The sequence below is a fragment of the Podarcis erhardii genome (genome assembly GCF_964252035.2).
Source record: "Podarcis erhardii genome assembly, chromosome: 6".
Taxonomy (NCBI): Eukaryota; Metazoa; Chordata; class Lepidosauria; order Squamata; family Lacertidae; genus Podarcis; species Podarcis erhardii.
The window spans coordinates 17,324,131-17,338,052 of NC_138510.1; the positions used below are offsets into that span (position 1 = coordinate 17,324,131).

At 43.8% G+C, this 13,922-nt stretch overlaps 1 protein-coding gene across 5 annotated transcripts in view; it reads left to right on the forward strand.

Annotated features, from left to right (window-relative positions):
- BCAS1 (brain enriched myelin associated protein 1) overlaps positions 1-13,922 on the forward strand; it is a 52,700-nt gene that overhangs the window by 19,141 nt on the left and 19,637 nt on the right. For 4 of the 5 annotated variants that reach the window (XM_081867715.1, XM_081867717.1, XM_081867719.1 and 1 more), the window contains exons 5-7: positions 6,977-7,153; positions 10,911-10,955; positions 13,680-13,814. In XM_081867715.1, the coding sequence (XP_081723841.1) occupies positions 6,977-7,153; positions 10,911-10,955; positions 13,680-13,814 (357 nt within the window). The remainder of the gene's footprint in view (positions 1-6,976; positions 7,154-10,910; positions 10,956-13,679; positions 13,815-13,922) is intronic. The other variant, XM_081867718.1, reaches the window with a different exon arrangement.

A 13,922-nucleotide genomic window follows, 5' to 3' on the forward strand; every position in this document is an offset into this window, starting at 1 on the left:
GCAGAGTGACATGGCAGCCTCAGGGCACAGATACTGGAGGATGTGGATTGGTGGTGAGGTTTTGAAGGATGGAGCTGTATGAGCTATGTGGCCTGTTATGCACCCTCTAGATCAGGGGTGCCCAAACTTTTTTCAAAGAGGGCCAGATTTGATGAAGTGAACATGCGTGAGGGCTGACCAAACTTGTTGAGCTTTTAGCCCAGGACATATAGTGCCACGGGGGCCAGATTAAGTCGGCTGGTGGGCCAGATTAAGCCCCAGAAACAGGCTTTGGACATGCCTGCTCCAAATGAACCCTCAGGTGTGGTGAAGGAGGATGCTCTGTTGCCAGTGCTGAAGTAAGGTTCAGCTGCCAATATGGTTCGGTTTTTGTAACTGGGAGAGGTAGCCATCTTGTCTTTTGCCACAGGCATCAAAATGTCTCAGCAGCTCTGACAGGACAAATAGTGAAACGACCATCCTCAGAATAGCCCCCCCCCCAACACATTCCAATATCACCTGTTTGTTGAGCATTCATCCTGATTTGTTTGCAGGTAGATGAGACATTGCTGGTTGTTTATTCTGATTTGCTTGTGGGGAGGTTAGATGATGTTGAATCGAAGCAAGTGTTATCCCACACTTTCTAATTCATTTCTCCATCACTTTCCTTACTGCAGAAACTCTGGTCTTTGGGAGAAGCAGGTTTGTCGCACGAGCTCTCCCAACCAACCATTGTTGCGCAACCAGAATTTGCCAGTATGTGACTGAATCCCACTCTGTTGCATAGCTCTGTGGCCTTTCTTCAGCAGTTCAGCCAGGAATTTTATTTATCAGAAATGCTTATGAAACCAACAGATGTCTTATTTGTCATCAGCTTACCCCCAAAAGCCCAACCCACTCAGCACACAAATCTAAGCCTTTCTGTTCATAACTCTTTTAGGCCCCTGTTGTGTCGAAGTTACCACACACAAAGTTACCATACAAACAAGCTTTCTGGCTTCCAGAATTTTTTCTGGCTTCCAGGGACAGCCTCTTTCCCCACATACATCTCCAATTAGGGGCTGTCTTTAGAGCGGTATGCAGACTTTATATTATATATCTAGCCCTCTTCAGGCATTGTTAGCCTAGTACTAAACATGTGAGGGAAGGACCAGTGTGTATGAGTGTGTCACCTCTACTGCTCATTGCCATACTTGCACCTTCCAATTCATGGAAGGCAACTGAAACCACAATGGAGGGTGTCAGTGGAGCAAGGACACCGTCTTTGCTGCTAGGCTAATGCTTTGCCTGAAGAGGGCTCTTGTCTGTCTGTCTGTCTGTCTGCCTGTCTAATAAGGAGTTCCACGTTCTCTGTGTGTCAATGTCCCTATATAGTCTCCATGGCTAAGAGTGCGTACAAATGTTCATACCTATGAGAGCCAGTGTGGGGGTTTTTCCCCTCTTCCTCTACTACTTACCTACTTCCCAATTGGTAGGAGGACTATGGATCAGTAGCGGGCTCACCAGGAGCACTTCTGAAGACACCCTAAGACGTAGAGCTATGCAGATGATGGATTAAGGATATGGAAAGAGAAATTGGCTCAGTTCTGATTGACTCCCATTGAGAGATGGCAAAACCTGCTTCTCACTACAACCTCTAGGATCTCTGAGCTAGATTAACTATACAAGCAATAGCAGGGGCTATTGCACAACCCCTGAGCTCCTTGGAAGAGTGGACTACAAATTTAATAGTAAGAATAACTCTCTGTACTTGCCTCTACCCTCCCTGGCCTGGCCTGGAACTAATTAATCAAAATAAAGGAGGGAGATTTCTTCCTACATGGAAGGAAAAGGAGAATGTCAAAGTGACGCTAAAATGTTTGCTTTCCAATAAAGGTGCTGCCGTACAAACAATTATTTCTCTTGCAAAGCCACAGTTTTATTAGTTGACTCTTGCTACACATTCATTTATATCACAATATCACATTTTGATTCGCATCAAGTGCGGCACAATGACTGCAGGCTTTGCTTGCCTCATTTATATCTTTATCGTTATTGTTACGATGACAAAGAATGGTAAAAAATGTGCACATTCTATACGGCACATTATTTTTTCTTAGAAAGCCTTCGCACTACTTTTTGGCAGCTGCTCTTGACCGCTGCATTAAGTTTCTTATTACACGACATTTCTAAACAACGTATTAGGACATTCCAAGCCAACTGATCTGTGTAACTTTTGGAGGTCAGCTTGCAAAATGGTAGGCGGGAGAGATTAAGCAGGCATTATCTTGTGCTTTCACCTAATAAAACAGATTCATTTAACACATTGGATGCCAGCCGGAGAATGGGCCTTTTCTCCATGAACTTTCCATGAAGCTAAGAAGAACTTTTGTTATACTGCAATTCCATGCATGCAAAATTTCACACATATCAAGAATCTCTGTCCCCAACCCACAGCTGACCCACTCAGATGTATGTTTCCCTCTTAATAATATGTAAACCATTCTCTATAAATTCTTTATAAGAAGGGGAGGGAAGGAGAGAGGGCAGAACAGACTCAGCAATGTACCAATTTTACAAATACTAAATAGATTCATAGTAGATTTTGCTTTACCCCCTGCAATGCCTGAAATTGCTCTTATATAGGGGCAAACATCCAAGCACACAAAAATTAAAAAAGTGTAAATTTTTGGGATGTAGCAGTTGGGTGCCGTCATTTGCAACAAGAACTGACAAGAAATAAAACTTACACAAATATCACACAAATACAAAGCTGGTTTTATCTAAGTACTGAGTACCCTAAGGAGAAGCTTAGGAACAAACTAAAAAATATGCATATTTCAAAAGGCCATCTGAACATTATCATGATTTTGAAGGCATTATGATGTTTCTTAATGCCAAACTATCTGTGAATAAAATCTCCCACGTCTTTAGAAGAGTTGGGCTGCATTCAGACAGCACTTAATTCCCTCTGATGTTTCCTTACCTGATAGTTTCCACATTTTTTGTGATCTTTCACATGATGTAAAAACAACTTGGAATCTAGTGGATGTTTAGCATGTTGTTTGCATGTTAATTGTTTCCAGAGAGACAAAGAAAAACAAGTTAGCAACCTCATTATTAACTCAGAAAATTACAGGAAAGTTGCACTGTAATTTTCTGAGGTGAAATTTGGGGCGGTATCCTAGCATTAAAAATTTAGCATGACATGGAGGTATATCCATCAAAAGGCCACAGTTCCATAATGCAACAGGTACCACAGTTTAAAAGGAACACTAGAAGCACTAGCATTATAACCAGGAGAACCAACCCAGTAATCCTCATATCTGACTATAGCCTTGGTAGCGGCCTAGTAGCCCACGTTCTGAGGGCACGTGATGGTTCCAAATTAAAGTTTACCTGGCTAGTACGATGGTCATATATGCAAAAGAGGACAAGGCTGTGCACCTCTAATAGTTGGGTAGAAAAGGGAAAATTCAGCAGGTGTAGCTACACCTGCTTAAATTCCCTCTCCTACACAACTATTAAAAGCACAGGAGTCATGTCCTGTCTCCCAGTAGAACATAGGTAGAACATAGACATGTTCCCAGGGCTACCAGGTGCTTGTCTTCTTCTTCTTCTTCTTCTTCTTTAAAAAATCTCTTTATTGCTTAAAGATTGAATTTTTACATAACATGCTGGTACAATGAGAAAAAGAAACGCCGTCGCCACATAATGGAGCTGGCAACAATGCCAGCAAAATACATTCTTCCACAAGTGAACATGTGCATTTGGCAGGTTCCAGATGTCTTGTTGCAGTTAGAAAAGGTTATGAATGGATGCCCAGTCTTTGTCTTGAGATGGTGCTTGCTCCTTTAAGTGCACCGAGCCTATATCCATGCTGTTTTTTTGCTCCATTGATCCTCCACTCCTTTTGGCTGTCCTGGGAGACATCATCAGGGGGTTTGGGTTGGGTGTTCATCAGTATGCAGATGACACCCAGCTCTACCTCTCTTTCAAATTGGAACCAGTGAAGGTGGTGAAGGTCCTGTGTGAGTGTCTGGAGGCGGTTGGAGGATGGATGATGGCTAACAGACTGAGGTTGAATCCTGACAAGACAGAAGTACTGTTTTGGGGGGACAGGAGGCGGGCAGGTGTGGAGGACTCCCTGGTCCTGAATGGGGTAACCGTGCCCCTGAAGGACCAGGTGAACAGCCTAGGAGTCATTTTGGACTTGCAGCTGTCCATGGAGGCACAGGTCAATTCTGTGTCCAGGGCAGCTGTTTACCAGCTCCATCTGGTATGCAGGCTGAGACCCTATCTGCCCGCAGACTTTCTCGCCAGAGTGGTGCATGCTCTAGTTATCTCTCAGCTGCATTGCGCTCTATGTGGGGCTACCTTTGAAGGTGACCCAGAAACTACAGCTAATCCAGAATTCGACAGCTAGACTGGTGACTGGGAGCGGCCAGCAAGACCACATAACACCGGTCTTGAAAGACCTATATTGGTTCCCAGTACATTTCTGGGCACAATTCAAAGTGTTGGTTTTAAAGCTCTAAAAGTATACCTGAAGGAGCATCTCCACCCCAATTGTTCTGCCCGGACACTGAGGTCCAGGGCCAAGGGCCTTCTGGCAGTTCCCTCACTACGAGAAGCCAAGTTAAAGGGAACCAGGCAGAGGGCCTTCTCGGTAGTGGCACCCACCCTGTGGAACGCCCTCCCAGCAGATGTCAAAGAGAAAAACAACTAGCAGACTTTTGGAAGACATCTGAAGGCAGCCCTGCTTAGGGAAGCTTTTAATGTTTGATGGTCTATTGTATTTTAATATTTTGTTGCTGTGACCACCAGAAGCACGGGCACCAAGTGTGTGGAGCTGTGGGGGCCAACCCCCCTAATTTTCAATTAGAGGGTCAGGGGGCCCCCAAACCTCTTTGCCAGCCATGCGCTTATGCTGCGGGGCGTCCACACACCAGTATGTAGCATGCACATGCAACATCAGCACGCCGCATTGTACGCCAATGTCATGTACAAATGCCTTAATGATGTCACACAGCCCTGGACCCCCTCAATCACAGAGGTAAGGTGGTTCATATGAGCAGAAGTCTAAGTCCCCCACCCTGCACACAGCAGGTGTGGGAGGGGTCTTCAGTGCTTCTGGAGGATATTAATTGGTTTGTGAGCATGTGTAGAGCAGAGCATCTGCCCTGCAAGTAGACGGTCCAAGATTTAATCTCCAGCATTTCCAGGTAGGGTTGGAAAAGCCTCCCTGCCTGAATCCCTGGAGAGCCTCTGCCAGTCTGTGTAGACATTATTGGGATGAATGGACCAAATGGTCTGACTCAGTACAAGGTAGATTTTAGCAATGTTCAGTAGTGCATGTTACAAGCAGGCAAGAGAACCCCTTTCCTTATCTCTGAATGGCTGGAAGGTATGAAATCAATTCAGAACTGTCGGAAGGAGGAGGAGTGGGTGGATGCATAGCAGGTGCCAAAACTGAACTTTGGACTGTGACTTGGCTTCTGTGCATCATACCAATCAGCTGTACATTTCTTTGCACATCAGTGTTTTTGGCACCATTTGAAAGCAAGCTGCAATAAAACAGGGTTGACCCCAGCCAAAACTGCCACTCTCCCTCCAGCCTACAGTTAGAGACAGAAGAAGGTTCATAAAGAAAACAAACGTTTAAGGCCTGAGAAAATGTAATATAATTTCTCCATGCTTATATACTAGAGGAAACCTCATTTAAAAAATAATAATAACAGATTTGCCACAGGTTGTTTGGACCTCTTTGGTCAAGCATATATCATTTTCTTATGGCCTGAAGGCACATGAGACCACCATCTTACTGAAGCTAGGCAGCTCTGATCTGTGTATGTGGGCCACTTTGGGTTCCATAGTGAAAGAAAAATGGCATAGAAATGTAATGTAAGGAAATAAATTTGGGAATGCTCTGCCACTGTGTATATCTGATATATATACAGTGGTACCTCTGGATCCATTCCGGAGGCCCATTCGCAACATGAAAAGAACGCAACCTGCAGCGGTGCATCTGCGCACATGTGGATTGCGATTTGCTGCTTCTGCACATGCATGTGACATCATTTTGTGCTTCTGCACATGTGTGAGCGACGAAACCCAGAAGTAACCCTTTCCAGTACTTCCAGGTCACGCGGGACGTAACCTGAAAGAACGTAACCTGAAGTGGACGTAACATGAGAGACATTTATATAAAGAGAGAGAGAGAATTTATATTTACTTTAAATAAACAAAGTAAATAAATACTTTAAATAAATAAATATCTCAGTATTGTCTACAGTAACTGAGAGCAGCTCTCCAGAATTTCAGTCAGGAGACTTTACCTGGAGATGCCAGGGTTGTACCTGAGACCTTCTTCATGCAAGGCAGATACTCTACCACTGAGCTATGGTGTTCCATCCTTGAAGGTACATTCCCCTGAGCTCATCCACTAATGGACTTCACCAGAGATTTAGAATCCTTGTCCTCTGATTCAGACTCAAGAGTGTCCCTCTCCTCAAGCAAGCAACATTGAATTTTTAGCTTTATTTAAACAGATAAGCCAACAAACCTGAACTTGCACAATATGTGTGTGTGTGTGTGTGTGTGTGCCTCCTTGGAAAAGGATAGTAAACTGAGCACGAGTAAACTGTATGTGGTGTAAACTGACAGTAAAGAATTCAGAGATCAAAGCTGCAGACATGTGTTGCTTGCTATTCAGTGTTCAGCTGCACTGAACAGAAACGGAGATTGCGTGCCATATGCAACCTGGCTTCTTGTATTTGCTATTCTCTCTGGTTCGGAACAATGTTCCCCCGGCCAACAGCAAATGCTGCATATATTAGACGGGGCTTGCATAAATGCCCAATTGTTCTGGATATGTAGGCTGAAGAAATATGGATGGAATTAGGATTGTGGCTCAGCGAGCAACATGATGCAAGTGACAAACAGGCTACTTTTACAATCTTCTACTGGGCATTCAACAAGCGAGGAACTGACCGAATTGTGCTCCCTTTTTATACAGGACGTAATAGATGAGTGCAATCAAAACACTCTGCAGCCGGATTCAGCAGGTGTCAATTGCTTGGCTGCTGAGGATCTTGCTCAAGGAGACATAAAGCCAGAGAACGTTAAGACAGCAGCAGCTGGGACAGACTATAACAACTCCGACTCTGTCATCATGAGTTTCTTTAAAACCTTGGTAAGATTTTTGCCATCACTTTATCAGAATGGAATTGGTGTATGTATGAATTGTTGTAAGATAAAATTGCTGCCCCGTGGTTACAGAGAGAAATTTAGGAGGGAAGAGGTGTTTTGCATCACATGGGCAGCACAAACGAACACAGTCAAAGCTGCAAAGGTTGAGATCAACGTGAAATGGTTGCAAACAATGTATGTAGGGCGGGGGATTAAATTTAGTGTGCATTTAAAGGCAAATTTATTTCATTTGCACATTGGAAAACACTACATGAATCAAACTGTCCTTTGACAGTTGCACTTCTCTGAATTTTGCAAGGCAGTTCTTCCTCCATGCAATGTGTACAAAAATGCATATGGCAGTGAAAATACAAAAAAATTGCTTTGCAGACATGGGTATATCGGGCACAATTGCATACAAAAGGTGCAAATGGAGGGGAGGGGGGGTCACAAAACAAAAACAAAACTGCAAACCGATGTGGAAACATGGAGAACTGAACTTAAGACTAGAAAAACAAGAAAGTGAGAAAAACCAAAACTGATATATTCAATAGAATGAGTATCAGGTGTTGTTGACCGAAGCAGAAAGCAATTTATTTGTTGTGTAGCTAGATGCAAAAAAATGATGGTAATTCAGCACTTTTAATAGATGTATAGGAGAGGGCATTTCTGTGGGTGTAGCTTATTATGCAAGCTACACCTGTTGAAACTCCTACACAATTACCTAAGAAGCAGGAGCCCTGCCCTCTTTTGCATTTAGCTACTCTACCTGAAATTTGAAATGTAATTTAACTAGAAAAAATATATCTTAAATGTGAATGGGGATGTTTTATTCATTAGCTGTGAAGGTCAGATTAAAACCATTTGTTATTTTCTACTCAAGCATTTCCATCTAGGCACAACTAAAAGCTCATCTACACTTCCCTTTGCCCCACTGCTTTCCCCCGAGAAAATCCACTCTCTTTAGCACTGAAAACCTGCTCTTTAGCACTGAATCGGAACAAATGGCAATTGGATTTTCTGCAGATTGCCATTTGTTCCGATTTAGTGCTAAAGAGCAGGTTTTCCAGGTGAAAGCAGTAGAGCAAAGGCAAAACCACTTTGAACAGTGTCTAGAAAGCATGGGACAAATGGAAGACCACTTGGACCTGTGCTTTCAAGGCACAGGAAAAGTGGAAGTGTGGATGCTGCCTTGGAGAATTATTCTGCTGTTGTGGAAGGAGAAGGAAAGCTACATTAACAGTGGAATCACAGGCATCTTTATTCAGAGAGAAGGTCCACTGGGCTCAATGGAACTTGTTTCCATTTACGGAGGACTAGGGGACTCATTTAGGAATAAAAATGCATAGGGTTGTGTAATAAATCTAATAAAAACATCTCTGCAATATGACAGGAAATGTTACCAAGAAATGTTTTCTAACATGCACTTTGTCTTTGTCTGCTTTTTAAGTATTAGTCAATTTAGTTGGATTTGCCACAAAAATATTGTGTTCAAAGTAGTGCACTGGTTCACCATGGGGTGGCCAGATGCAAAAGCAGATAGGGTTCTTAACACACTAAGAAGCTGGCCTGGCTATTCCAACAATTGAATCCTTGCTGGATCCAAAAATTAGAAGGGACTTGGGCATACAGCCTAACCCCATCCCTTCAAGACTCACAACAGTATGTTTATTTAGACATAAGTCCCATTGAGTTCTGTGGGGCTTACTCCAAGGCCAGCAAGCAAAGGATTGCTATCAGACTTGGTCTAGGAAATCACTATTGCCTGTGATTGCTTAACTGCTGGTGAAACAAGCTTTGCAATATTTTTTTAAAGCCTAAGTAAATATACATGGCTAGAGGCAATGGAAAACTTGAAATATTGTGTACAGTTATGGCCACTACAGCACTAAACGAAGATCATCAAGCTAGAAAAGGACAACCCAAATGATCAAGGGGCTGGAGCAGCTGCAAGGGTACAACATTTGGGGCTATGCAGTTTTAGCAGGTAAAATGTGGTTAAGAGGGGACCTGATAGAGGTGTATATGTTAAGTTGTGGGTGAACATATCAGACGACACAGCAATTCTTCAAACAGCTATTGTTTATTGAACTGAAGGGTTCAGTCAGCCTGCTTAGATAGAGCTCCAGTACAACGTTACTGTAACAACTTTCTAAAACTATCCAATCATTGAATGTCACTTTTGATCCCTTATTTGCACAACTATCTACAGTATCCCCCTGCTAGCCCAGGGTGAGAACTTCAGTACATAACAGCATAACATGACACAAGGTATGGCGAGAGTGGACAATGAAGTTTTTCTCCCTTTCTCACAATACTGGAACTTGGGGCCAATCATTGAAGCTGAATAGTGATGGGGGAATCAGAGCAGGCGAGAGAGAACACAACACATAGTTAAGACTATGGAATCGGATGTAGTGACGACTGCCCATTTGGATGGCTTTAAAAGCGGATTAGACAAATTCAGGGAGAATACAGTGAGGCTATCAATGGCTACTAGACAATCCATTGCCTCTAGTAACAGGGGCATCATGCCTCTAAATCCTAGATGCTGGGGAGAGTTCTGTTGCACTCCTGCCTTGCCTTGCCCTGCTTGCAGGCTTGCAGAACCATCAGATTGGCTGCTGAGGGAACACTGAGCCAGACTGGCAGGCAGGCTTTGGCCTGACCCAACAGAGCACTTATGTTCTTGCATTCTTGGAACAGCATAACGGGAAAGAAGAGTGGGCACACCACAAGCCATGATGGCTATCATTTACAGCTAGGATTCTGTAACTGGGATTCCTGCATTGCAGAGAGCTGAGCTCCAAAACCCTTTGGGTCCCTTCCCACTTTACAATCCTATGTGCCAGGTGCTGGTGTGGTTGCTCGAGAGCAAACAGGCAAGACTCCGACCTGTCTTTTCCAGGCTTTCTTCTTAGTGCAAACTATTTACAGTGAAGAGCATCGTAAGTTCATGTCTGGCTCAGTCGTCAGCAGAATCTGGGAGTGGTCAGTCCTTGTACCTCCCCCAGCATAACAGTCGCTTGACCCCCAGCCTTCTCCTCCCCTCCCTGCGCCGAAACCTACTGCGCAGAATGGGCGCTGCCAAAGGGGTACTTCCCTCCTCTCCGGTTTGCTCAGGCTCTATGTTGAGGCTCTCCCTAGCATCCCCTGGTCCCACCACCTCCTCTCCACTGAAGGTGGGGCTTTCCTCCTCGCCAGAGGAGGAACTGCTTCGCAAGATTTTCAGAGATTCCCTATAACACAATTGCCCTTCCACCTCACGCCTCTGAGCTGATGGCAGTTCCCTGACACTATGGTTCCATCTTACCCCTTTCAGATTTCTATGGGGGAAGGATGCTCTACAATCTTGTCTTCATGCTGACAGATGCCCATTTAATTTGCCTTTGAGGAATACTTCATAATCTCCCTAGGTAGCTTGTTCTAGTTTTGAATTACTTTTACAATTAGGCTGTTCTTTCCAGTGCTTAACACAAGTCTGTCTCTGCATTCGAACACCATTGGCCTTTGTCCAATCCTCCATAGAACTGGAAGGAACCACTAGGGTCATACAGCCCACCCCCCAGCAATGCAGGAATCTTTCGCCTAGCATGAGGCTCAATCTCATGACCCCAAGATTAGGAATCTCATGAGCTGAGTTATCCCAATTTAAAATTTGCACACTTAATGTTTCTCTTCCAGCTAAATTCTCGTTCAGTTCATGTCTGGTTTTGAATATTGCACATTTCATGGATTGTTTTCTTTTCTTGAATTGAAAGGTATCTCCAAGCAAAGCAGATTCCAAGGGTGACACTGAGGACAAGGTGAGTGATTGGATCCTGGCAATATAAGTTCAATATAGACCCCTCCTCCCTTTTCTTGGGATACTTTTCTAAACTGACTTCATGTGTACTTTGGGACTGGTTCACACATGCATGCACAACCCAACCTACATTGCAAATAATTGCACTTGATTTGATGTCAGGCAATATTAAAGACCTGTGTTGTTGGTTACTGCAATTTATTTATCTGACTTACTGCTTTTCATGCCACCTTTATTTCAAGTTACTCTGGGTAGCATACCAAATCACTGCCTTTTTTTATCTCTACAACAACCTTGTCATGTAGCTCACACTGAGCTACAGTGACTAGCCCATGGTCAACCAGATTCCTAGCTGAGTGGGGTTGCTACATTTTTAAGGACTATACCTGGGCAGAGGGTGTTCAGGTGCATGCCAATAATGTAAATTGGCAAATATATATTTGAGAGTACCTGTTTCATATAGGTGCATGTGTGAGAAAACCAAGGGGTGCTGCAACTCCCTGTTCCAGAGGGTTTTGTGTCTGGGGAGTTGCTTTTTTCTGTTCAATGTATGAAATGGCCCTTAGAACTAATTTGTTGTTCGCCTGTTTCAGCACTTCTCTTACCAAGCTGGAGCCCCAGCCTATTAAGGACCTGGACTTTGATATTAAATATTTCTTTCGCAATTTGACACATTTGTGCAATTGGTTTTGAAAGCGTTCATTGACGGCAGAAAACTAAATTCTGCATATAATGGTGCATTTCTGCTATATATAAATTTACCTTTTTATGTATAATGTTGTGCCTGAGCACATGCTTAATAACTGGGAGGTCTTTACCACTAGGTGGCACCAGCTTTATTAGGAAGCTGGCTGTTCTTGGCCCCTAGATCATTTTCTGGAGAGTACAGTGGCCCACAAGACATCTGTCTTCTAGACTATTAGTCCTAAACAGGAAGTTAAACAGACTAAAGAAAAATGAGAAAGCTCCCAACAGCATATGACCATCCTTGGCAGAAGGACCAGTTTGCATAAGCAGCAGGAGACTCCCAATTATAGTATATTGCTTCTGAGCAGCCTTTCTCAGGGAGCATCATGAAACCTGTGGCAAGCTCCCAGTTGTTTTGGGGCTGTAGGACTTGGGATATTATGTAGGAAAAGGAAGCATCTTTGTGTGTCTGCCACCTTCTTGGCCCTGCATGATGAGAAGCAGTGGCTCAGGAGCATAGCTGTCAACGTTTCCCTTTTTTTAAAGGCAAATTCCCTTATTACAAATAGGTTTCCTCACAAGAAAGGGGAAACATTGACAGCTATGCTCAGGAGTGCAGCACACATCATTCAAAACATGTATTCTAAGTTGCGTTCATCCAGGACTGCTGCAAAGCTCAGCATGTGCCTTTTATGCCTTTGCCAAACATTCTGCGACACCCCAAAGATGTAGGTGTTTCTCAGCAGATGAATCAATATTTGAAAGGGTTCCATGAAGGCTGAAGGTTTGACTAGTGCACAGAATGGTGTGCTTATGCAGTACTGGTTATAATAGTGATTCCCCCCCCCCCCCGCGCTGTATGATTTACCTTAACACAAGGGTAGGGGACATTTTTATGTCCTAAAGGCCACGTTTCTTCATGGACAGCCTTCTGGGAAACACATGACACTTGCATGTGGGGCCCAATGTAATGAAATTAAAAAAAGTAGGCCGATAGATGTAACTCTTGACCTTATTCAGTGGGCTGCGTTCCAGCCACACCAAAGCCAGACGTTTCTTCAGAAATTCATCTCTCTCTGTTTTCCACTCAGGCAAACAAGAAACACTATCACAGTTCAAGGACACATTCCAGCCAGGCAAAAGCGCTCAAGAGCAGGGCTGCTAAGGGGGGTGACCAGGGAGGGGGCTGTATTAGAGGCTCACCAGCCCAGCCTCAAGGATGTTTTGGGGGAGAGACAGTGAGATAGTTCTTAAATAAGTGAAACACAGAGTCCTTTTCATTGGAGAGATGTGTAAATATGGGTACTATTTTATGACATTATAGTGCATATAATTCTTCTCATGCATAGGCACATTTACAAGTGTCACAAAAGATTTGTTCTGCACTTGTAAGCAATTGATTTTTGAGTGTGCAGAACCTGTTTTCTTGAACTCCCTGCCTGTTAATATTTGGCCTAGGTTGTACTCAACACTGCTAAAAAGCTTTTTTTCGTTAGGGTGCGCTCCTGTTGCTCGGTCCCTGCTCCTGCCAACCTAGCAGTTTGAAAGCACCTCAAAGTGCAAGTAGATAAATAGGTACCGCTGCGGCAGGAAGGTAAACGGCATTTCCGTGCATTGCTCTGGTTTGCCAGAAGCGGCTTAGTCATGCTGGCCACATGAACCGGAAGCTGTACACCAGCTCCCTCGGCCAATAAAGCGAGATGAGCGCTGCAACCCCAGAATTGGCCACAACTGGACCTAATGGTCAGGAGTCCCTTTACCTTTTATACCAGGATGTGTGATTGTATTATGTACATTTGGGGGTTTTTTTTAAGAGAGCTGATGATTTTTATCCATATTTTGATACTGTTGTTACCTGCCCTTTTTAAAGGCTTTTTAAAATGAGTATTATACGCTGTTCTGCAAACCTCTGCCATAGAGATATTTCTTGGATTAAGCGATATATATATATATATCTTGCTAAGTAAATAAAAGTTGTGAGCGAAAGGACAACAGAGCCTGCAGTGGAGACTCAGCTTTGAATGATGTCGCCCAAAAGGGATCTCAAACAGGCCTTGGCGGGCAGTTTTCTGAGAAGACGGCGGCCGATTCCCACGTGAAAGGCACCAAGAAAAAGAAGCCAGACAGCCCCAGATTAGGACACAGTACATTTAGCAAACTGTTCAGGCATAAGGTTGGTACTGGAGACTAACAAAAATGGAACCCTGAATGGCAGCAGATGAGTCTTCGCATTGTTGACGCAGAATGAAAAACTGCAAGGATCAGACTCCCTGAAGGGCAA